The sequence below is a fragment of the Aedes aegypti genome, chromosome 3 (genome assembly GCF_002204515.2).
Source record: "Aedes aegypti strain LVP_AGWG chromosome 3, AaegL5.0 Primary Assembly, whole genome shotgun sequence".
In the NCBI taxonomy this organism is placed as follows: Eukaryota; Metazoa; Arthropoda; class Insecta; order Diptera; family Culicidae; genus Aedes; species Aedes aegypti.
Window position 1 is genome coordinate 253,823,465 of NC_035109.1, and position 26,134 is coordinate 253,849,598.

The 26,134-nt window shown below is 37.1% G+C and overlaps 1 protein-coding gene across 1 annotated transcript; it reads left to right on the forward strand.

Annotated features, from left to right (window-relative positions):
• Window positions 1-861: 861 nt before the first annotated feature.
• LOC5563908 lies at window positions 862-26,134 on the forward strand. The gene is made up of 9 exons (XM_001648180.2): window positions 862-1,057; window positions 1,135-1,399; window positions 11,344-11,595; window positions 22,176-22,327; window positions 22,402-22,501; window positions 24,334-24,675; window positions 25,320-25,434; window positions 25,495-25,613; window positions 25,674-26,134. Exons 1-9 carry the CDS (start codon window positions 990-992, stop codon window positions 26,043-26,045), a joined length of 1,785 nt encoding a protein of 594 aa, XP_001648230.2. The 5' UTR covers window positions 862-989; the 3' UTR covers window positions 26,046-26,134.

Genomic DNA, 26,134 nt, shown 5'->3' on the forward strand with positions numbered 1-26,134 from the left:
TTACGAGACGTTTCGGAACAGCTGATCGCCGAAACGGCGTCAATTGACAGGAGACCTGGGATTAAATCCAGCGTGATTTTCAACAACGCTTCATCTTACCAAACGTGGACATGGAGAAAATGACAAAAATGAGATCCAAAAATGTTCGTTACTGCAACATTACACCTAGTTATTGTATCAGCTACCTCTTTGTTACCCATATTGCACATAAAAAAGCACTTTTCTGATCAGAAATATTTTAATAATTTTTCTCCATTTAAGTTTTCGCCTGGATGAAAAGCTACGCTAGAGATGCGCACAGTCATGAACCATCATCATCGCGAAAACTGACGACGATGATTGAAAAATCCCAGGTCTCCTGTCATTTGACCAGGCTTCGTAAAATGGCTTATAGGCTGATTTTCATCACGCCAATCTGTCATGAAACGGCCTACTTTCCTGCACTGAAGTATGCTGTGCGGGAATAGTCATTACCTAACTGAAACCAGTGATGTAACGATTCATTACGCAACGCTTTCTGATTACGCAACTGTTTTGAGTTGCGTAATGAATCATTACACAACATTTTTTCAGAAATTGTAAAATGATGGTGAATGCATTCCGATATTATTTCTGATACCCTCCAGTGGTCTTCTACGAAATTGCAAAAAATGTTGTACGTAACTCGTTGCAGAACTTGATTTTTACAGCACTCGTCGTTATTATCCTACTCGGCAAGCCTCGTAGGATAAATTTACAACTTGTGCTGTAAAAATCATCATTCTGCACCTTGTTCCGTAAACTACTATTTCCGTGTATGGACGTAATTTTTGAGTATTCCCTATGTTTTCGTGTATTTTCTGTCATTTGACGGGTTGTATTTGTTTCGAGCGTTTCGAGTGCGCTGTCTCTCGCTGCTTCATCTAGATGCTGTTTTGTTTTCAGTGAAAGACGCTTCCCGCTGCAGATTCTCGTAAGATTCCATTGGAAAGTTAAGTTTTATTCGGAAAATGTTTGGGGATTACAAGGAGGAACCACCGTTGGAAATGAGCTTTCAGGATGTTGGAGATCTTCCGAGGTAAGCTCTCGATCGTAAGGGAACCGGTTTAGTTAAAAAAGGTTTGTCTTATAATGTTCTGCATTGTTTTGATCTAGCGCCGGCCCCAGCCGGTATCGGAAGCGACGTATGTCAGCAGGTAAAAGTCCCGGGTTGCGGCTTCCGGAAGTGACGGAATCTTCTATCGAGGACATGAACCGACTGCTGCAACAATGGGGCTTGGAGGCTCTCTCCGATAGATTCGCCGAGCATTTGATTGACCTGAACGTGTTGGACTATATTCTGGATGTTGATATCGTTGATTTGTGCCGTGATTTGCCGATTCGGTACAGGCTAGTTTTGCGGCACAACATCCAAAATGGAGTGAGTAGCTAAAAGTGTTGGTTTGTTTGGCGTGCAAGTTTTACATGGGAGAGTTCTATATGGCCGGACAGCCTCTATGCCCGGACGCTCGATGTTTTTCAAAAACCAAGAGTAGTTTTGAAATTTTAACACCATACAACAACTAGAACTAGATTGGAGATCCAGATAGCCGTAGCGGTAAACGCGCAGCTATTCAGCATGACCAAGCTAAGGGTCGTGGGTTCGAATCCCACCGGTCGAGGATCTTTTCGGGTTGGAAATTTTCTTGACCCCCAGGGCATAGAGTATCTTTGTACCTCTGCCACACGATATACACATGCAAAAATAATCATCGGCATAGTAAGCTCTCAGTTAATAACTGTGGAAGTGCTCATAAGAACACTGAGCTGAGAAGCAGGCTCTGTCCCAGTGGGGACGTAAACGCCAGAAAGAAGAAGAAGAACTAGATTGGAGAATGTTAATAGAGAGCGTAGATTAGATTTTATTAATTCAAGTACAGAATTTATAGAAAAAATCATCTTAATGTCAAAACTAGAGATGTACCGAATAGCACTATTCGGCTTTCGGCCGAATACCGAATAGTTGAGAAATTAGTATTCGGCCGAATAATTACTCAATATTCGGCCGAATAAAACCCTTAATTTCGGTCGAATTACACCTAGTTTTTAGATAGGGATAGCTTCCACGGTAAAGAATTGATCGGAATGATCTTTTTAAGCTTTTGAAACCGTGTGAAGAAAAATCAAAAGTCTAAAGTTCTGAGGATTTATATATCTAAAGTAAGGGATTTGTATCTTATTGATTGCAGATTTGATCCATATGAATTTTTAAGGAACTAGGTTAATACGTCGCTTTATTTCTCATCTGACGTCTGGAAGTGCTCCATATTAATTGGAGCAAATACATCGCATAGGGTCGGTGTTCCCTTAGTAAACAGTCCCCTATATTCGCACTAGTAGCTTTTTACGTTCGTTTTCCTATAAATCGTTGCAAAATATATTTCTACATGAAGGTCAGGAGCTATCTACCTAAGTACCAATGATTCACAGCTCGATTTTGTTCAAGAAATGATTTTTTGCTTAAAATTCTAGCTCATTTGCACCTATAGTACACCTATTGTTCCTATAGAAGAGAAACGTTGTTTTTTTTTTTTGAATAAACTAAATGAAGAATTAAGAACTTTTTGGAATTAATCGACAGCCTTTCTATAAAGTAAAAATATAAAAGTTTTGTAAAAATACGATTATGTTTTTTTTTTTTGCCCACGCTGTAAAGCTATTGGAACAGGAATTAGAAATAGTGCTACTCTGAGACAGAGGAGACAGCTGGCTTAGATAGCGTGCTCCCAAAAGTCGGAACCTGTCATCAACTGTCACTGGAAAACCGCACATTCGAAGGCCAGAGCGTGAAAAACCGTCCAAATTTGGCCAAACTAAAACAGGATATAACTGAAACTTTCAGATTACGTAAAAATAATGCCAACAATACAATCCATGCAAGATGAGTGAAATATTGAATGGCTTGTATATTGAGCAGCATCGTAATGCCGTAGAACGGAAAAATTCTCACATTTTTAAAAATTTAGCATCAAACTCCATTCATGAAATCCATCGAAAGGAAAATTTAATGTATCATCACTTGAATAAATTAATCTTTTTTTTTTAATTTTCCTTCGTATGAAACATACTCTTTTGTTATTGTAATTTTCACGAATGATTAGACTTTCATGACGAAATTGAGAAGCTGCCAATAATGTACTTCTGGTACATTTTCAAACACCATCCACCTTTCATTCTTGATTTCAGTCACTACCAGCTGGTTTTGACACGAGAACACGATCAGCTGGAGCATGAGAACAATGACGATGACTAGGGACGATGGAAATTCGCGATTTCGCGGAAGCCGCGATATCCGCGAAATTTGGCCTTCGCCGCGAAATTCCGTACATTCCACGAAATGCCGCGAAATTTGTTAAATTTAGATAATTTATATTACAATTTAAATTTAGGATGTTTGCTTATTAAAATATGTAATTCATTTTTAATTTGAGGTTCCATCAGAAATGTTCTAATATTTAGTTTCAAGTTGGATGGTTTTCATGTTGTGTTTTAAATATTGTATAGGCTGTATAATATTAAACTTATCATCTAAATCTGAAAAAAAAAATTGTCATGAAGTTCTGTTAAATTTACATACATAAAGAATATTTTCACTGAAAACATGCATTTTCATATTAAACATGGTCAAAACTACACACTCAATCACGATTTGCTTGTTCGGTAATTTTTTATACTGGGTACGAATTGTAAACCATAAAAACTACCGAACTTTCAGCTTTTTGATTGAATACTTCTGAGGTTCAGTATTAATTTTAACTTTTTACTGAACTTCGGTAGCTGTCAGACCCAATTTTGCAACATTACCGAACAGGCCGAAAAGTCAGTAAAAACATTTACCGACTATTCAGTAGTTGATGTTTTTTTACTGACTTGTCGTCAAAATCAAATCAAAACAAACTGATGCGCGTGCGGGAATGTGTCAAATGAGAATCTTCTGCTGTAAAATCATCCGGCCGGCGCCAGGAGACACGTCCACGGCAACCAAACTTTTCCTGCACCTATTTTGCGCTTTCTCGTGGTAAGTAGTCGACATTTAGTGACAAACTCAACTATTTTAAGCAACCAAAAAGGCTCAGCACGATTTTAACTGCTCTTACGTTGGTAAATTCGGTTGGTTTCCATACAAGAGGTAAATTCATCTGCATCATTGAGTTTGCCTCCTGCATGCAAACCAACCTAATAATAATGATTTTGTCACACATTTTTCGATTACTGCCACCGAGATACGAGCGTACCGTAGATGTTTATTCACATGAAAAATGCTTAATAAGGAACATGTCCATGTCCCTTGGGTTTTTATTTGTATTGTTTTTGGAGAAAAAACAGAATCCGGAGAAGCAAAGCATGAAGCATGGGAAACTGAAAAGCCAGTAAAAACGCTCTACAATTTTACTGACTAAGTCAGTAATTTCCATCAATCAAAACATGTTTTGGTTTACTGGGTTTTTCGGTAATCGTAAAAATTACCGAAAAAACCGTAGTTCCAAAACCCAGTAAAATTTTACTGGGGTCGGTAATCTGGATTGGCTGTGTATACAAATTCCTCGTTTTTTCTATCAGAAACAAGATGATTTCCTTAAGGTGTTCATTTTACCACCCCATCCCCTATTTATATTTCGAACAAAATCGAAAAAGTTCTGTGGAATATATAGGGCGTTGCATTCATAGGCCATTAAAAATTCTACAATCTAATCAATTTTTTAAATTTGAATATGAAGCCTCAATTGCTCTCGATTCGAATGAAAACAGCTCTGACATGAAGTGTCATACTAATACAGTGAAACCTCCATGAGTCGATATTGAAGGGACCATCGACTCATGGAAATATCGAGTCATGGAATAGCAATTCTTTGGAAAGCTGCTTCTAGGGACCATCATAGTACCCATGAAATTATGTTTTTAGTATGGTTCCATGAGTCGATATCGAGTCATGGAACATCGACTCATGGAGGTATCACTGTACTATTTACTTTTGTATTTGTTTTGCTTAACTGAATAACAGAATTATCACCCCTATTCTCGTTTACGACGGATCCAACTTTCGATCGAATCCTATTCGTTCGAATCCACGGCCCAATTGATTTTGCTGGCGTAAACGAGAATGCAAATTGGTTTTCGATCGAAAACGCATTCGAACGTAAACAAGAATAGGGGTGAATGTTATTTCGTTTAGTGAAAGTTATTTCGTTAGTTGCTGGTCCCACTTCATCAAAGTTACCCGCATTATCAAAAAAAGTGGATTCTCCTACTTTCATAAATGCTATCCGACAGGAGGTGCTTGCTCACTATCTGCGGTGATCTGCTATCGGACAAAATTCTAAACTGGCATGTTTCTGATGAAGAATCAATGTCAGACCATAAACATATCCGGTTCGATTTTAAAGCTGGATCAGAGAGAGCAAAAATAATAAAAAAAAACTGGAATTTAGTCTACTCTGAAGCTGGCCGGGCAGATGTCGAGGTCGGTCCTTCGATTCCGGTGGAGAGAAACCTCCGGTTCACAGGCGCTCCGATGACCATTGGCCGGTGTTGTTTCGCGATCTACTCAGCTAGTCCCCGGTGGGAGGATATAGCCTACTCCGACGCGATTTTGGTCAGATAAGTGCCGGGGTCGGTCCTGCAATTCCGGTTGGAGGATAACTTCCGGTAAGCAGGCGCCTCGACGACTTATTACCGAAACTACGCTACTCCCGCTCTACTCAGTCTAGTCCCCGGCGGAGGATCTAGCCTACTCCGGTCGCGCCCGTTGGTCTCCTTCATATGCTCGCTTCAACAGACTGACTAGTCGAGTGCCGAGGTCGATCCGACGATTCCGGCTGCCCCAACGACTCAGAGCCATGTGCTGTCTGCTGCGTTAAATGCCGCTGCTCCTCTCTCCGTTTTCGTTGTAACAGGGACATCAGCTGGACGATTGATTGTTCGCCGCGTCCCATTTTTCTTCGTCGGCACACGTTCGTTGGACAATTTTGTGCTCATTAAAACACATTCGAGGACCACGTGCTCAGGGGTTTGATCATCGCCGCACCCGGTGCATAACGGCACGGAATTATTCGGTGGGTCCAGCGCCGTTCTCTACGCTATCCCACTGTTGTTGCCATTTCCTCATGGTTTCATCTCTGGTTCTTTTCCGAATTCCCCGTGGTTCGGTCCCTGTAGCACTCGCTGTCCTTTTCGAGTTGAAGGCTTATAGGGATCAATCCTGCAATCACACAGACTGCCTCCGATGATATCGTACGATACGCACTCGACATACGCATGGCCATCAGTCTGAACAGGTATACTGTTCAGCCGGGAGCGGCATGCAGTGCTGTTACCCACACCGGGCCAGCGTATCTAAGTATCGATGTAGACACGCTCTCCAGTAGTCGCTTTTTGCTGCTTCTGATCGCTGAATTGTTGGGCATGATCCGGGATACCCGAATAAAAAATACAATACAAAAACAATATAACGTATTGTAACAGTACCATTCAGTATATTGGAAATACAATACAGTATATGTAAAATGACAATACAATTACAGTACAATATATTGTTTTGAACAGTTCACTGTATGGTATATGAGATTTTTGCAATATAATGTATGGGTGGTTAAGTATCGTAACAATACAAATATAGATATTTTCTCATACAAACATTTTGAGAATACAATACGATATAATGTTCATGTATTGTCTTGATTAGCAATTCGTGTATTGTTGTACAATACAAAAACAATTCAACGAACTGTATCATGGTTGCATTCGTCGTTACAGCTAATGTCAAGTGACTTCTAAAAAACTACTTATTTTAACTTTTTGAATATTTTTCACCCAACATTTCCTGCTATCAGAACTTGTTTTGTTTATTTCTTTCAGTAAAGTTGCATATAAAAAAGCAACAGTTGTTTTACGCGAAAATAGGAATTTGACCAAAATTGTAAGGTATAAAACCAATTAAAAACAATACAATGTTCTGTTACAATATATTTTATTGTTTTTGAATTGTATATCCAAACAAGAATAATATTGTTTCGACATTCAATTACAATACGCTGTATTGTATCCAATACGTTATATTGTACATTAATGGTTTATTCCATTCACTGAATGATACGTTTTTATCCGGGTAGAGTTGATATCACCTTCACGGCCCTCTCACATGCATAATCGACATGGCTGTTGAAGTTCAGCCGATCATCGGCTGTCTTCGCGCCGATTGGGATTTGGCTCTGTGATTTTCAGCGTTTGGCACTAATATTGGGACAGGCCTTTAGGACTCTATATATTGCACTAAAATACATGAATGCACGAACTGTGCATTAGCCTGGGACACGGTTATATGAAAAATTTAGGTTCTCGCTCCAGTCCACTTTTTGGATTGCATTTAGGTCCCATAACAACTGTGCAAAGTTTCAGCTCGATCGGAGAAACTATATTTTAGCGCCAGCCGTTCAAAGTTTGCATGGGATTTACTATGGGAAAACTTACTTTTGCAATGAAAAATCGCCAGAGGTCACCCATTGACATCTATAAAAAATCTGAACACAGATCTCGATAGGTATTTCTACGATGAACAACATTGCCAAAGACCGCAAAGCAATCCGATGCACATTGGGGAATTCCGAACCCAAAGGTGGGAAAAATTGATAACTTTCACGATAGAAAGATAAAAAATAAGTTTTATAGCTCATTCGAAAGGAAATTTTCTCAGGAATCGATTGGTGAACGTAGCTCTAATCCCCAATAGCACGTGAGCAAACACTATGACTGATTGAATGAACTGGTTGCTTTTCTCATAGTAATTCCCATATAAACTTTGAAGGGTTTGTGCAGTCTCAGTTTTCATCCAAATGAGCTCAAATTTTGGGAGGACACTCAGGATTTGATTTAGAATCGAATGAGCGGTGTGGAGCAAAAACGATTTTTTGAACCACTCTATTATGTATGCTCTATGCAAAATATTATGAATAATTTACCTTCTTATATCACAAATTCCAAACATTTCCAAACGATGTGCGATAGTTTGGGTAAACGATATTGATTTAAATGATCGATTGCCGTTAGCCTCATTGATAGGAGATAGTGGGAGCATATAGTTTTTTGGCTATTTTTGCCCCAATTCCCCTAAACACGATTTCTTTCGTAATTAATTGAACTTTTTTTCCGAACCAAATTTATTATGTACTGAATTGTTTATTCTGTATCTGATACAATATTTAAATCATAAAACATAGGAGATTATGGGGATCTTTTACAAATAAACTATTTTTTGTTATAAAAAAAAATCAAAAATGGATCTATCAAGAAACCATCAGCCGTTTTTTTTCTGATTGCAACAAATTACTCTGGATCAGGTTAGTTACTCAATCATTATTGTATCAATTTCGTGAGAGTCAAATTGCATTTTACAAGAAATTATTCGGGAACTAATTTTGTCTTTTTATGGATATTTGGTATTACAATATTCCAATTGCCATCATATACTACAGAAAAAGTTATCGTAAAAGTTAAATTGCAGTTGTTAATGATGCTCAATTCTAGATTTTTCCAAAATCGTTCATTCATTTCATTAGTATAATTTATTGTTACTATGTTTGTTATGTTGCCTCTAAATTTGCTGTTAACAGATTGCTTGTTGGTTGACATCAATGTTCCTCATGGTGAACCATACTTTGTTAATATTGTTAACAGTAATTATTGTTACATCTGTTTGACTGAATTTCAAGCATGTTCAAGAGCCTTCTAAAATGCATAACATAAAGAAATTTAAATTAATTAACTCATTACGCGTGTTAAAGATGGACAAATTATGGGTGAAATTATGAAAAAAAAATCCACGTGCTCGGCTGGGATTTGAACCCAGGACTCTTGTATGCTAGACGAGCGCTTTACTAACTAAGCTACCGAGCACGTCCATGATTTGTCTTTACCACGCGTAATGAGTTAATTAATTTAATAACCATGCGGATTGGATTAGCGAACAACTAAATATAAGCGTCAATGTATAAAGAAATTATTTTCTCGTTTTATATATTTCCATAAAAATGCCCGAGCAAACTTGAATAACAAAATGATAAACGTCATCAGATAGCAAGCATTTTATATCTTAATATGTTTTCATTTTGGTTGAATAAGCAGGCAACATAAGAAACATAATAACAAAAAAATATACTAATGAAATACAGACCTGATTTTGAAAAATATTTTGAATTAAGCATTATTAACTACTACATCTTCAATCAAAATGTGCCATATTGAAATATATGGAAGACTTTGTTTATTTATGATCGCTTTTTCAGTAGTAGGGTGCAGGCAGAGCTACTTGAGCATTTCCACGAAATTTTATTTTCATGAAATTTCTTCAAAATGCAATTTTATTCTCATGAAATTTCTTCAGGTATGATTGTGTAACTAATTTAATTCTGAGTAATTTGTTTCAATCAGAAAAAACTGCAGATGATTACTTAATGGATCCATTTTTGAGTTTTTTTTGTTTGTTTTTTTTTCTAGTTATGTGTAATAGATCCCCATAATCTCCTATGTTTTAGGATTTAAATACTGTATCAACTACTGAATAATCAATTTAGTGCATAACAAATTTAATTCGGAGATATCTGTTCAATTAATTATGAAAGAAATCGTTTGTAGGGGAATTGGGGCAAATATAGCCAAAAAACTATATGCTCCCACTATCTCCTATCAATGAGGCTAACGGCAATCGATCATTTAGATCAATATCGTTTACCCAAACTATCGCACATCGTTTGGAAATGTTTGGAATTTGTGATATAAGAAGGTAAATTATTCATAATATTTTGCATAGAGCATACATAATTATCATACATATTCTTCAAATTTTACTACAACTTATTTCTGCAAACTATTTTCATGATTATTTGACTATTTTAAAATTTATTTCAATACAAATACACGTTGTAAAATTTTAAAACAAAAATTCCTCTTCAAAAATATTTCATTGTACATTTGGCCCCATAATCCCCTAAATTTCCATCTTTTTATTACGTTCTCTGTGAAATATTGTTGAATGGACTAGAAATGATGGATTTCATGGGAAATATCTCCACAATAAAACAGTTTGACTCAAAACAACATGAAAATCTAAAATTTTCAAGGAATCGGGGCAAAACGGGCACCATAGCTTATCCCCCCACATTCATGAAACCATCACCAATCGATTCCTGAGAAAATTTCCTTTTGAATGAGCTATAAAACTTATTTTTTATCTTTCTATTGTGAAAGTTATCAATTTTTTCCACCTTTGGGTTCGGATTTCCCCAATGTGCGATGCTTGTGAAAAAAGCGAACCTACGAAATCCATTGTGGAAAAGTCAACACACCATGCTGCTGCCACCATTTTTTTACAATGTGTTCAAGGATGATTTGACAGTTGGGATCATTAATTTTCTGTATGATATTTTAGATGGTATTTGAATGATTTTCGAATAAGGACATGGCAGGAAATAAAATCCTTCAGAAGCTGTAGGATATTCATTTGTGTTGTCTTTATTCAATTATTTACCTATTGTCATACGGCTATGTACAGGAAATCATTACTAAATTGGATGATTTTCGTTCTGTAGTCGGTGGAAGCATAATCTTCTTTCGTAGTCATTCAAAATAAGGAAAATGAAGTTTTGCGGCCATGTGAACTACGAATCATTCAATATAAAGAAGGTGCTTTCGTACAGTGTTGTTATATTTTGAAAGTTGAGGCACTGCAAAATTACAACAAGGATACTAGCCACCGATCTACCGGTCTTCCATCGTATTGAAGGGTGTCTCAATGAATGGGTGATGGTTGGTTGGGTTGATTTTTCCCTCAATTCACAATATGTTAGTGATAAGGAGTTGGTAGTTCCACAATCCGCGTCCATTTGGGTTGGTTCAGGATATATAACAAAATATATTATTAAATATCAATAACTTACCACCTGATTTAGTATCAATATGTTATAAAAACAGTGATTTAAGGCCGTTGTCCGGGGTTCAAACCAACCGGACACTTCGAATCAACACGGTATGGACAAACAAATCATATTTTCATCAGCTAATTCATTTGTACAAGCTTATTGAATTTATTGTCCGGGCATAGGAGGACACCAAAAAACTAATACAATTTGTACATAAGGCTTCCAACAAATCACTTATGTTTTATCGCTTGTTCAATCATAGACCATTCAATTAGTAGCAAAATTCACGTGAACAATAATGTAATTTTTAATTATAATTTTAGAAACATAAACTATTCCAGCATACAGACTCTCCCTATCTAATAATACCTTCTATAATTACAGTACCATACCTTAATACCTTCTATAATTACAGTACCATAAAAATATCATCATTGGCGATCAATCAGGCAAACGACCACATACAGTTATTACTTTCTCCAAAGACACCGGCGCCTTTGATTCCGATTCTCCGGATAGACGTAAACGTAAGAAGAAGAAAAATACGGCAGATCCGATGATGTTCGACACCTTGGGAAGCGACATTGAACCTTCCAGTTTCCTAGCGGAAGAAACACCCGCCAATCATAATGACACTTCCGGAACGGAGTCCGTTAAAGAGGATGCGGTATGTAAAAAAATGTGTATCTGAAATAGTCTACACTCTCGAGTCATTAAAACACAATCTCACATTATTGTCTATTACATTGTCGTCCTTTCTGTGCGTTATTGACCTGTGTAATGTCGTAACTGGATTACTTATTTCCAGCCAAACGTGAAAACAATGTCTCAAATTCAGGGTTATCAAAGCGTAACTGTTGAAAATTATGCACTTAAATGCGAAGATTATTCGTCAGACGATGAAAACGTCGACGAGTTTAACAATAAGCAACAGAATGCGGAGGTAGAAGCGTTGAGAGAGAATGTTGCGCAATTTGAAAATCCATACGTTAACTACAATGACGAATGGTCCGAAGAACACGGCAGGAGCATGATGGCTCAATACTTCCCTCAGAGATTAGTAGACATGCCCCTAGGATTCACCGAATGTCCAGGATACATCCCCGCTTTTCGTTTAAAGATGTTTTCCGATATGGCAAACAGTGATTATCTCTTCGTGAAATCGATAATGGAAGATCTATGGCCCGATGGATTTGCTGGACGCTCCGTTACTGGACGTGCGTCTAACAACGCATCAGGACGGAGTGGTAAAGCAACGCTACCAACGGCACCACCCGAACAATCACCGAAGGTTCCGCTGGAAGCTCACAAGGTTGAATATATTCGAGGTGAGATGCTTTAAAATGGGCACCATTTCTTCCATTGAAACAAACTATCAGTAAATGGTTTCTATTTCGTAGATCGATTACTGGAGCGGCGTATTCTATTGGGTGACGATAGGATTAAAGCCATTCATGAATGTAAGCAAGCGAACAAGCTCATGGCACGGGTCATTATTAACTGGAAGCACAAATCGAGATAGCGCGGCGTTGGCCATTCCGTAGAAAAGTTCGTAAATGTTCCTCGTTGTAAATAAAACTGTATCATTCACTATTTATACTTGTATTTACCATTCAGGAAAGAATTGATCTTCAGTCACAATTTTAGATGTTTTTTTTTTTTTTGTTAAAGACATTGATCTGAGTTTTTATCCCGCCATAGCCGGATAATATGATTCTGATTCTACTTACCAACTAGACCAAAGATTCATAAATGTTTCAAATCCCCAGCCAATATTCTCAATTATTACGCCAAAATTCACTGTTAAAATTTTTGGGTCAATTTAGACGTGTTCCAAGCCATGTGTTCTTGAGCTAGTTTTAAGCTACAAAAAACTAAATACCTACCAAAGAAAACACCGAATTTATCGGCAAAACCTGTACATAAAAAAGATTATTTCTCGATTACTTTTTCAAATAGACGTAAGTAGCTTTCATACGGTTTTGAGAATATTAATTATGAAGAATCACAACCTTTCTTCTAAAACTGTTTTAAAATGATTCCCCTTTTTAACATTTTTTTACCGTGTACATTGCTTAAATTTTGCATGCAATCAACTCGCGTTAAAACTCAAAGTAGTTTTTAACACTTCCCACAAAAATTGTATGACAAAATGATAAGCCGTTTCAATCAGTTACTTACGACGTTTTTGTACCAGTGTAAAATCGACTCAAGTAGTCTTTTGTTTTGATTCGTGGTTAAGTCACTTTGTCTCCCATACAACGGAGCGGCGAAAGTAGCGGTTAGGTTGCGAAAGTGGAGAATCTTACTTTCGTCGTTTTGTAAATCCGTAAATTAAACGTTCTAAAAGTGAAAAATCGAGTTGGGTGAGAGCGGAACGTGTAGAATTTCGTCTGCGAAACACGTAGGATTGAAAAAGTAAGTTTGTTAAGTTTTCTGACTTGAGTCTGTTTGAATAAGTCTTCGAGATTTTATTGTACTGGACCGACACAGATCCATTGGTGTAAACAAGGGAGGGTGGCTCGGGATTGATAATGAATATTCGATTGGTAGCGAACACGCCTAGGGCGAGAAGCCCCTTCAAAAGCGATAAACTAAACTTTGGTTGCTTGAAATAATTAAATACCTACATGCCGGAAAGAAAGAATGAGAATCATAGTTTCTAATGAATCCTCTCAGAGATCTCTCAGAATCCTCACACAATTCTCATCAGTATCCTCTCATGCTTTTCATTGGATTCCTCGTAGGGTCCACATTAGATTCATAATGAGCTTCTCATCAGAATCTATTCATGATTCTTATCAGAATTCATCATCATCATCTCGTCTCGAGAGATTCATCCTAGAAATCAGAAATCTCTTCAGAATCCTTACAAAATTCTCATCAGAATCCTTTCAGGATTTCATCAACTCATCAGTGGCGTCTCGCCCTAGAGTGCACTTGGTGCACTCCACAGTCGAAGATTTCAAACTAATAAAATACAAATATATATATATATATATATATATATATATATATATATATATATATATATATATATATATATATATATATATATATATATATATATAATTCCCAATACTTGGAACATTCGTAATATGCAGTTGCTTGAGATTGTTTTTTGCCTAATTAGTGCATCGTCCTCAGTGAACAAACCCAGTTCCACCCATTTTCCCTCCTATGGCCTCGGTCAACTAACAAGCGAAAACAGCAAAGCAAACAAGACACACTGTCATGCGTCTCTCAATCGTATTGCAGAGAATATCCAGACCAGCCGTGTAGTCTCTTTTGTGCACGAGAATGGACCGATGCACAAGTTCACTATCTGACGTTTGAGCGGTGCCGTGTTATTTACGTGTCCATGACTATGAATAAATTCGGCACCGCTCAAACGTCAAATTAGTGAACTCGTGCATTGGTCCATACCGTGTATGAACAGTAGAAGCATTAGCCGTAGAACGCTAATGTCGCGACTGTTCGTGTGACCAACATCTAGTTTGCCGCGCTCTGGCAGCTTGAGTTCCGGGTCTATAAGTGTCAAATAATTTTTTTCGATCAAAATTAAACATTCTCTACAACATGGCACTAAACAAGCAATCAAAAACTTCAACAGTAAGTAACAATAAAATAATTCTATTTTTTGATAACAGCGCCACTAGCGTTCTACTACTTACATTTCTATTGTATGAACACAACAGGAATGTGCATGTGTATTGGCATTTCTAGACCAACAGTGGCGTTGTATAGGTAAACACCCCTATTCTTGTTTACGTTCGAAAACCGTTTTGCATTCTCGTTTACGCCAGCAAAATCAAATGGGCCATGGATTCGAACGAATAGGATTCGATCGAAAGTTGGATCCGCCGTAAACCAAAATGAGGGTGAAAATCTGGCGCACTCAACTTTGTGCACCCGAGAGAGAAATTTCCCATGGCGTGGTTAGTGATAATCGAGAAAGCGAGCGCAACTCCTCTCACCTCGTCTGCAGTTGGAAGAGAAAGCGACAACGCCATACATGCGTATGAATATGTTACACACACTTTTGTGTTGCTCCAGAAGATCCTGATTTTAAGTGAGTCGTACTCAATCGTGTGTATTTTTTAAGCCAAGATTGATTTCTTCTTATTTATCATCGGTTTTCAATTGCACTATGATTGGCATGCAACCGAATAGGTACAGTATTTACGCGCTTTTCACGCAACAGCTGGCAGTAGTTTTACTTGAATAGTGTGTCGTCGGCAAAATATATAGAAAAATAAAGAGCCGTTCATCTTTTTCCTTTAATCATCTTTGGTAGTTCTCTAACTCGATAACGAGATATGAAATATCGAGTTAGGAAGAATTGGCTGTATTTTCAAAACTTGCGGGATTTTTGTACGGAAACCATAATGTTCTAACTCTTTCGTTCCCACAACTTTGATCGACTGTTTCTTTATAAAAAGTTTTCAAACAAACAAACTATTCTGTTCGAAATTAGTTTAAATTTTTTAGTTGTTTTTAAATAGTAAATTATTCTTTATCAATAGTTTTACTATAAAAACAGTCAGTTAATTAGAATTTTTGGATTAGTTTAACCCCTCTACCGGCAGCTTCATTTTTGACCGCTAAAAATATTCAAACCGCGATAACTTTTATGTTTCATGATATTTTGGCACCATTTTTCACAAGGCCTAAAAAAACTCTTCAAGTTTAAAAATCTGTGTCGATATTAGTTTTGTATATCTAGTTTTGAATATATTCCAATGTTTCTTGGGGGACCGACATTTTCCATATGAAATGTCTTTGACGGCCATTGTGTTTTTGGTCAATTTATCAAAATAATAAAATGTATACTATACACATATTCTAAAACTTTTTTAGAATATGTGTCGATATCATTAAACTAAAGAGTTTTTGAGAGCTTGTAAAAAAATGGTGCAAAAATATCGAAAAACATAAAAGTTATCGCGATTTGAATATTTTTTAGCGGTAAAAATGAAGCTGACGATAGAGGGGTTAATGAGTATTAGAGTGTCCATTCCGGGACACAAATTTTGGGATTTCCCGTTTCCCGGGGTATAAGTTCTAACGTCCCGGGAATCCCGAGATTCCCGGATTGAATGTAAAATTTCATAAAAACTACTAAATTTCTATGCAAAAAATGGCATTTTTCCTCAGCCTTATTCAATGAAAAACGGCATTAGGAAGAGAAATAATCCAAACTATCATATAAATAAAACAGGTTTTTATTTGTCTAGTTGTATGTTATTTATTGCGTTTTTAAAAGACAATTTACACCGTCTTCAGCACATAAGCTGCACAGACTGAACGATCACTAACTTTAGGCAACGGACAACACGAAACACCCAGTAGCCCAGCGATGAATTTTTCGTTTTGAGTTTTCTTGCGTTGAAGTTTTATTGCGTTTTTCTTCAACATTATCCGTATTTATACTGCCGTACTACGCCTACTTGTTTCATGTTCTATGTAAACCTTATGGATAGTGGGACAATTATGCGTAGAACGGCAGGATAAGCCTGAGCTGAAAAAAGCCAATCTGAAAGTACAACTCTCGCATAACTTGAGATCTCGCCCTAAAAGACATTGGTAACCGTGTGTGTAGCTTCTCTTTTCTAAGCAAATGTATGGACCAGGATGAAAACTATCACCACTGGGTGATAGATCGTAGCATTGTTGGAAAGCGTCGTAAATCCATTCGATTGCTCGATAACGACAAGCTACACACTTGGTTACCAATCGCTTTTAGGGCGAGTTCATAAGTTATGCGAGAACTAAACTTAACTTAACGATAATTTTCAGTAATTTACTTCCAATATGATCAACGACGATAAAAATGATCCTAAAATAATTCTCTTGTTCTTTTTGACGATCCTTTTAAAGTCTGATGCAAAATGTGGAGTAAAGCAGTTATACCATGACCCCACAGTTATGGATCAAATAGTGTGGAGTAAAACCTATAAAATTCAATGAAACGACATGGAAAACGTAAAATTGTAATTTAAAAGCACGAATCGAATCGTTTCAAATTGGAACTTCGGTTAGTAAACTGTTTTGAGTGTAATCTTCACATAGGATTGCATAAAAAATAAAAATTTTGTCGGTTCCTGAAAACCATATTATGGATCAATTTTCATATTATGGATCAAATTATGACATATTATGGATCAGTGCGCAAAATCAAGAGATTTTCAACTCAATGCATCTGTATTGCATGGTATGGCGAAAGTTTACAATGTGTCATATATTACTGCAAAAATAGCAGTGTTAAAGCTGGAAACAAGGGTAAAATGCCCTTTTTTTGTGATACTGCATTGTAGTAACTGAAACATGAACTGTTTCTGCTCCACACCAAGTTTTCCACCCATTTTTGTCTGCTAAAATATGAAATTTACAAGCCTTGATGTTTTATTAGTTTTATCCTTAGTGCTGTTGTCTAAAAATGTCGAATCCAATGCATAAAATAGCAGAAATCTACATTCTTTGGAAGTGATCCATAACCGTGGTAAACAATCATTTCCTGGTCCATATTATGGATCCCTAGTTAGAAGTGCTAATATTCGGTATTTTGAATAAAAATTCAAGTAAAATGTTTTCCAAAGATGAATTTATACTAAATCGAAGCGAACGAGCATAAAACATGCTATAACATTTGAATTTTACCACCTGTGGGAGCTTATGAATGCTGACGGCACTTCTTACAGAAAACGACCATATAATGATAGCTGTGTGGTACCAACTAAACATTTGTCAAAAACACCGTTATTTAGCGATTGAATGTTGTGCTTAACATTACAAATGGTAGAAGACAAATAGTATAACATGGGAAAAATACACACTTAATTTAGAATGCCGAATCTCGGCTTAATTTAACCGAGATCCGCACAGCCGAGTAGTCGGCAAACAAAATTCCTGGGATCTCAGCAAATAAAAGCCGAGTATCAGTAAATCATGCTTCGTTGCTAAGCAACCGGACAGTTTGTTAGCTGAGTCTCGGTTAAAATCGGGAAACCGAGATTCGCACAGCCGAGCTCGTGAAAAAAATCTAAGTGTGTATGTTTTACGTCAACGTTTATGTTTTGAGCGAGTTATCCGATGTGAACGCCAAAGTGATCCGTCACTGTGGGTGATTCGTAACTGTGTGGGCATGGTACATAAAATATGACATGTTTTTTTTTGTCAATAGCGATAGGCGTAGTACTGGCACTTTTAATCTGCCCTAAGCTTCTTCCCAGCATTTGCTTTTATAAGCCTCTATTGCGTTCATCACAAAGACGTTCCTAAGCAATGTTGCTCAAATGGTCACTGTGTACCCTAGCAGCAATCAGCCCTTACCGTAGTTTTGCAGTCTAGTAGTTCAGACGTGGGAGGGAGAAACCGATACGAAATTTATGTACGTCAAGGTGAGCCGAGATTCTGCTGTCACGTACTGTCACTGTGAGCCCAGATCTGAAACAATGGACAAACATGATAAAAGCGCGTAATCGATTAAAACACATTTTTGCATTTTATCAAATGTGACAAAAAATCGATTGAAAGCTATTCATGCTTATAAAAAAGTAATGTCACAATACCACCTTGTATTCTGATTGAATATAAGGTATTCAAGTACGCATCATTTTACTTTTTTCAATAAAAACGAAAATGAAACGCATAGCAAACTTTGGCCCTTTTTCCATGTTTGTCCAGAACGATTGAAGGAACACAACAAAAGAAAACTACACTCAAAATAATCCAAACGTCATTGTTACGTGAAAACATACGTGATTTTTTTCCATCGCACTTTCCACGTAGCTCTTACGTTAATCATAGGTAGCCCAGAATGAACGCATGAACTTTTGAACTTCGTCCATTCCACCGTCGCTAAACGTGAGAGCTACGTGGATTTTCCGGTAGCCTTTACGAAGCGTTTCAATAGGACCTAGATGGTTTTGCATTAAATTTAACTGTAATAAAGACCAATCTTATTTCTAATAGCCTTTGGAAGAAAACTAATTCCCAATGTAAACAAACTTAAAAGATTGTGATATTTTTATTGTCAATCTGAGCATTTTGAATCCTGTTTCCCCAATTTTGTGAGTTTGGTCTTCCTTGTTGTAGCCTTCGCGTGCTAGAATTGATAGAGGTTATAAATCACGTATAAAATATGAAGTAACGCTGGGATTCTTCGGTATTCAAAGCATATTTACCTTGAAATCAATCTTACACAATGTTTAAAGCAGCAGCAACTTCTAAAGTTCTTCAAAAATCAAGCGGGCGCCATCTTAGGATTTGCGCTCAACACCGAATGTACGTACACTATGCAAATGTCAAAATGAACTCAGACACCTACGTGAATTCCACGTGAGCGCTATAGGTAACCTCAGTAAACATTAACGAGTCACTATTTGGTGGTTATGAATGGTTTAGTGATCTTTATCTTAGTCAGGTGAAGTGGAGGTAAAATGAATTTGGAATGATCTACGTGATTTTTCACGTAGCAATGACGTTTGGATTTTTTTGAGTGTACCAATTTTTATCAAGTCTGCCTTGATTGTCGTTGGCAAGCTGGAGTTTTCTTGCAGTTCGAAATAATTTTGTGTCACATTTCGTGTGTAGTATCGGTGCCTCCCTCCCAGGTTCAGACTACTATCAAACTATGATAAAGCCTGAAATGCTACTAGAGTGGTTAAAGTGAAGAACGGAATAGTTTTATTAAAAGGTCCTCATTCCCCATTTCATTTCATCACTCACTATCGTCACTTTTATTTTCGACGCTATCACGTTTATCACCGATTATCACTCATCAACTTTCGTAATACACTTCAGATATACTTTCCATTATATCACTTTTCACATCACACCATTTTCATATAAATTCATTGTTATTACCATTTACCATATGTTAGCATTACTAAGTAATTAAAAGATATTCAATTTAAATGTTTCATTATTTTTGTTGCTGTAGTCATTACTATTCAAACTACAACTAGCACTATCAACAAAGTTACAGTAAAACAAAATCACTTCGATCCATTCTTCTGCACTCGCTGTCATTATAACCACTTTTATCATGCATGTTTGAAGAACTAGGCAATAATGTTTATATTCAGAGAAATGATTGCAAAATGTATTATGGCCTTTATTAAATTAGTAGAGTTCACATCATTATACATCATCATTATTATATTTTTAACAAAACTATCAGAATCACTTCCAATTTCATTTTCATATTTTCATCATCATAGATTTTATTATAAAATCACTATTAGCACCCTCACAATCACTAAATTTAATAACAACGATTGTTACGCGCAGTTCCACCAAACACCCATTCTTTTGTTGCATTATAAAACGATTTATCACACGTTAGCTTCGAAACTTAACAACCATTACTGATTAGTACAAAGGATGCTATCGCTCGTGGTAAACGAACTGAACCATCAACAACCAGCACTGGTTTATAAGTAACAAAGTAAAATAGCACCTTTTATCCTGATTGAATATAAAGTGTTCAAATACGCATTATTTTACTTTTTCCAATAAAAACTAAAATTTCTGTGCATTGAAACTTTGGCTTTTTTCCATGTTTGTTCAGAACGATCGAAGGAACACAACAAAAGAAAACTAGCGATTTTCATCAAGTCTGCCTTGAGTGTCGTTGACAAGCTGGAGTTCTCTTGCAATTCTAAATACCTTTGTGTCATATTTCGTGTGTAATATCGGTGCCTCCCTCCCAGGTCCAGCCATTCGAGTTTACGAGCTTTTGTTCTGACAGCCGTAAGAATGTTGTGTTTGTGTTTGTTTAACAAACTTTGAATGGTTTGTCACTACCTGAGAGTCACTACAAGTGACTTTTTCTACTTGGAAATTTTTCATATCAAATGAAAATATTTTATTTATAAGTAAGGTTATATCTCACAAATAATCGCTTATCAAAGTGAATCCTATGACCCAACGATCCTCCCCATTAATCAACACCCCTCCCAGCAACCTTTGTGGAGATGCAGAGGTAAACACGGTCTCCAAATAGCAAAGGTTACACACTAACATTCCTTCCCCCAATCCCACCTGACTGCAAGGACGTGGCCGACGCCGTTATTGACACTGTATAAATAGAGGCACTGAATTATGCACACTGAAGAATATTATGGCCAATCCTAGCCGAACTTCTAGTTGATCCTTTGTGCATCTTCACTGACTTCGGTCAATCACGGAATAGCAACTACCGTAAAACGGGGTAACTTTGATAGTTTTTTCGAAGAAAACTTCAATATTTATGCATGCTGTTTCAAAGAGTTATAATTTATATTTTAAAACAAGAACTGGCATCCTAACTACCGATTGCAGTTGATAGATTACCAAAAGATTTATTCTGAATGGATATATAATTTTTCATATAATCGAAAGTCGGTTTTCTGTTTTAGGGTAACTTCGATAATGGAGTACATATCGAACAAAATTGAATCAATTACGGAACATTTATAGGGCGTTGCATACCTCTAGGCGTTTAACGCTGTATGGAAATTTCTTACTTAGATCACAAAAATGGCCCAGATAGCCGTAGCGGTAAACGCGCAGCTATTCAGCAAGACCAAGCTAAGGGTCGTGGGTTCGAATCCCACCGGTCGAGGATCTCGGGTTGGAAATTTTCTCGACTTCCCAGGGAATAGAGTATCTTTGTACCTGCCACACGATACGCATGCAAAAATGGTCATTGGCACAGTAAGCTCTCAGTTAATAACTGTGGAAGTGCTCATACGAACACTAAGCTGAGAAGCAGGCTCTGTCCCAGTAAGGACGTAATGCCAGAAAGAAGAAGATCACAAAAATGGACCCAGTTTGTAAAAAAGGTTTTTGCTAAGAGATTTGAGACCGAATTCATGTTCTACTACAACTAGGCTGTGACGAACTCATTATGACTTTATCAAATAGTGATCGTAGAACAGATTGTTTGTGAGCGTTTCAAAAATGCTAAAATCTTATAAATTTTTAATATTTGCATATACATTCTCAAATCTCGTTGATTCCAACGAAAATAGCTTTGACATGAAGTGTCATACTAATACTCTTTACTTTTGCATTCGTTCTGCTTAACTGATTAACAGAAATTATGTTATTTCGTTTAGCAAGTTGTGGGTCTCGTACTATCTAGGTTACCCGCATTATCAAAGTTACCCCGTTTTACGGTATTGACATGTGTAGTCAATGATTAGGAAGGTAATAAAAACAAAATAACATTTGTATTTCTTCAATTTTTCTTTCTTTCAGTCAATTCGTTCCATTCTCATCAAGGAGCCGAAATTCCGATCCATACTGAACTACCTGGACAAGGGTCTTGTTCCAGATGCTACGGGTTTGCGCTACATGAATAGACTAGTGGTAAACCACTTTTTCGAGGAGCGCATACTGGAGGAGTCCAGGTTAGTCGTGATTGCGCGGATTATTAATCGAGGTGCTTAACATCGAGTCTCAATTTTATTGTATCTTTACACAGCTACCCTAAGAAACAGGAAAAACATGCATTAGCTTTGAAAATTCTGGAAGCATTTCCGCAGCTGGAGAAAACACGCGTCACGCCAGATGCTCCAAAAGAGGTATGTTTTCTGCTTTTCTAATTTTTCTATATTATTTTTTTCCACTTTTTATAATATTTTGTTGAGGAGAATGAGAAAATTGTAACTGAGTTAAGAAAAATAATACCAATATGTATACTGAAGACTTTCATCGGAATCCAGAAAATAACTACCGATATTCAAAAACTGCTTAACTAAAAAAAGTACAAGAAATACATTCCTTAAGAAATCCCAGATATTCATTTTAGAATCTCTGAGATTCGCAAAGGTTCAAAAAGATTCCATGGATTCACAACTGAATCCCAGAATTTAAAAAAACACATAATTTTCATCGGGTGTCTAAGATTTTCACAAGAATCCTAGAATGGCTACCAGAATTGTTACAAAAAATCCAGAACGCCTGTAGATAGCTCAGAATTTTCACTTGAAATGCGGAAATCCAAAACCAATTTCATAATGTCCTGCAGAATGTCAGAATTCCACGTGAAATTCTGAATTTCTAAAGAAACCCCAGTATTTCCACCCAAATGGGTATTGCTGCAAAAAAACACTTCTGCACATAACTGCCCATAAATGCATAACAGTCCCACGTGACTTTTTGTCATTTTTTAGTTAATTACGGGAAACGTCATTAAATTGAATGTACTTTCATTGTATTATAAGAAAATAATACGTTTGTTCTAGAAATGTTAAAAACAATATCGAACTTGGTCTGTCCCACGTTACTAATAAACGCATGTCAGTCTCGCGACTTGTGTGATAAGGACTAGCGACAAATTGTGTTGCTAAGTAAGTCAAGTAAAGGAAAATATACTTATCCACTATTGTTGCCGTAACCCAGAGTGGTCAGAAAAAATCTACGACACACTTAAACGGAAGAATCGTTTGATTCAGCCAGATGAAATACAAAGCTATTGGATTTCCTTGGATCGTCTTCCTCGTACTTGTACCGACGCCGTCTTTGAACATCCACTCGTTCCCCTCGTTCCACGCACTGGCGTATATAGCTGGTTTGCTCTCGTGAATCCAATGCCTAGAGCAACGTGCTAAGACGAATACGGTGTTTCGGTATTTTAAGCCTGTAGTTCATTATACACCCACAAGTGACAAGCTTTACTTGATGCGATAATCGACGCTTCTTGGCGTTGTGTGTCGCTATCATTTTTTTTTTGTTCTCTTGCGTTTTTGGCAAATCAACGGCTTTTTGACTTCCGTCTGAGTCCATTTCATCAGTGCCCGTCACATATATAGTGTCCTCCAAATAGCTTACCCAATGCTACGTCTTCGGTGGAAACTGAAATATGCCGTCGCCGCCAGCATTGCCGTCCTTATCGTCGAAGCCAGCGATCTTGTCTTCAGAGCCCGCGTCATTGTCCAACGGGACGCCATCGGCCAAATTCCTGCACTCATCCTCGGAACTATCAGAAGTACCATAACTTTTCAAATAATCGAGAGCAAACATTTTCGCGACTTTGAATACGGACACTAAACTGTCAAATCAACAATAACACACATGTGAAGACCGATGCATCATAGTAAGCACTGATACTGTTATGCGTTTATTCTCGTACATTCAAGAGCAAATAAACGCATATCAGTCACGCGTACATTTTTCCGTATATTAACTAAATATTTGAGAAAATTAATGAACAAAATGTATGTAATACTGTAATCAATAGTTCATTGCACCATTTGAGTTCAAATTTGGGTGCGAAAACATCGCATTTTCAATATAATTGGAGTAAAGGAAGCATGCAGGTGTTCACGACTTCTATCGCGTTTTTCTTGGGTGCGCTGTTTTGTTAGTGTGACTGGTATGCATTTATGGACAGATAACTATCGATGCTTTTCAGTCATACTTTTTCTGGATTTGCGGTGGCAAAGATAAGGGACCCCACACAGGTCTGATCGAAACACGTACGGCAAACATGCGGAAGGAAGTACCTCCAGAGCAGCGACGCTATCAAAGAAAGGAAAAAGGAACGGTCGTCAACTACATTCTACCCGACAGTATTCGTGAGCATGCAACAACCATCGCCTCTTTGGAACCACTGCCCTCCAACGAAGAAGCAATTTCAAATGGTATGAATGAATGTATCGACCTTCACTCGTGCATTCTTCAGCAGGGCGATTCGGACCTAACCGAAGCATTGGTATCTACGTTTCCACATCTGCTTTCCTATCGTGGAAAAATGGTAAGTCATGTTGTTAACAGGGTTTACAGGGCACCAAACCGGGAGAAACGAAAAAAAAAATACGGAAATTTGAATCCACCACCGGGGACAAGACGGTAAATTTCGGGAATTCTAGATGGTCATCGTAAAAATCGTTATGAAAAAAGAAAGTTTTAAATTTACTTATCAACATAACCAGTTTTAACATCTACATATTGGTTTGGAAGTTTATAACTGCTATAATTTTGATTCCGTGAATCTTTCATTTCCCAAAAAAAGAAAGTTTTAAATTTACTTATCAACATAACCAGTTTTAACATCTACATATTGGTTTGGAAGTTTATAGCTGCTATAATTTTGATTCCGTGAATTTTTCATTTCCCACTGGCCAATATGAATCGTAATAAGATTAAATGAATTGTATGTTTGTTTTTTGCATTCCATAAGCCAATAAAATTAAATTGCTTTAATATTTCTTTAGATTATGAAGAAAAATCAAAGACTTGTTATCCGGATTCAGAATAGTTCTATTTATTTGCTCAATTGAAAAATGAATTTAAAATTGTATCGGTAAAAAGGTGGAAATTGAAAAATAGAAATTCGATGGCTGTATTGTATTTAGTTTTTTCGTTTAGTTCTAATAAATACCCTTTGGTCTTGCACAGGTACAACAAATTTTCCAGCGTCTACATACCTACTACGAATCTACAGCCCGATCGGATAAGTTTTTGCTCCTGGGATTACTGATAGATACAAAAAGCTTCAACAATGTTGAGAACAGTAAGAAAATTGATGGCTTGATTTGTGACATTTCATTTTTTGCCTATCTATTAATTTTAGAATACATCAGAGCCACTCTCAGAATCCTGAAAAAGTTGACCGTGTCTGGTAAAAAGAACGAGTCTGGCGAATCGTCTTCCGAAGAGGCTGAAGCCGCACCCCTAATCAGATGGATAAAGGTTGCGAAAAAATATTGTTAAATGTTTTAAAGTCTCATTTCCAAATAATTTGTATTTCAGCCCAAGGAAGGTGAACAGGATGTTCAAGCCGTACAACGACACGTTTCAGCACTATCGTACCTCGCTCCACATATCGTGTGTGTGGCAGACGTTTTCAAAAAAGGGGACATGTTCGTAGTATTTCAGGGAAAATACATTGCATGTGGAAAATCAGCCGCTCACACTTTGGATGTGTTTTTCAAAATATTTGCCGTATTCGGTATTCCTGTTCCAGTGTTGCTCAGAAAGATACACGAACTGCTGATGGTGTATCTGTGGAAAGTGACGAGCACATGTAAAAGCGTCGCCGTTACAAAGCTCATGGGTAAGCTGAAGGAGCTGGAAATGTCTAACGATGAAGATGACTATGAAGATGCGGACGACCTGTCTTAGGATTAGGAAATGAAATGCTTTATGAAACGTTGACTGATCTGCTGTAAATGTTAAAAACAAATAAAACCACTGACAAAGAGATAAGCCAA

Bases quoted from the DNA above. Each gene is read 5' to 3' on its own strand.
- LOC5563908 (XM_001648180.2), top strand. From the start codon at position 990: ATGTTTGGGGATTACAAGGAGGAACCACCGTTGGAAATGAGCTTTCAG. The intron at 11,596-22,175 runs GTATGTAAAAAA...TCTTTCTTTCAG, and splicing joins AGTCCGTTAAAGAGGATGCG to TCAATTCGTTCCATTCTCAT. The intron at 22,328-22,401 runs GTTAGTCGTGAT...ATCTTTACACAG, and splicing joins CGCATACTGGAGGAGTCCAG to CTACCCTAAGAAACAGGAAA.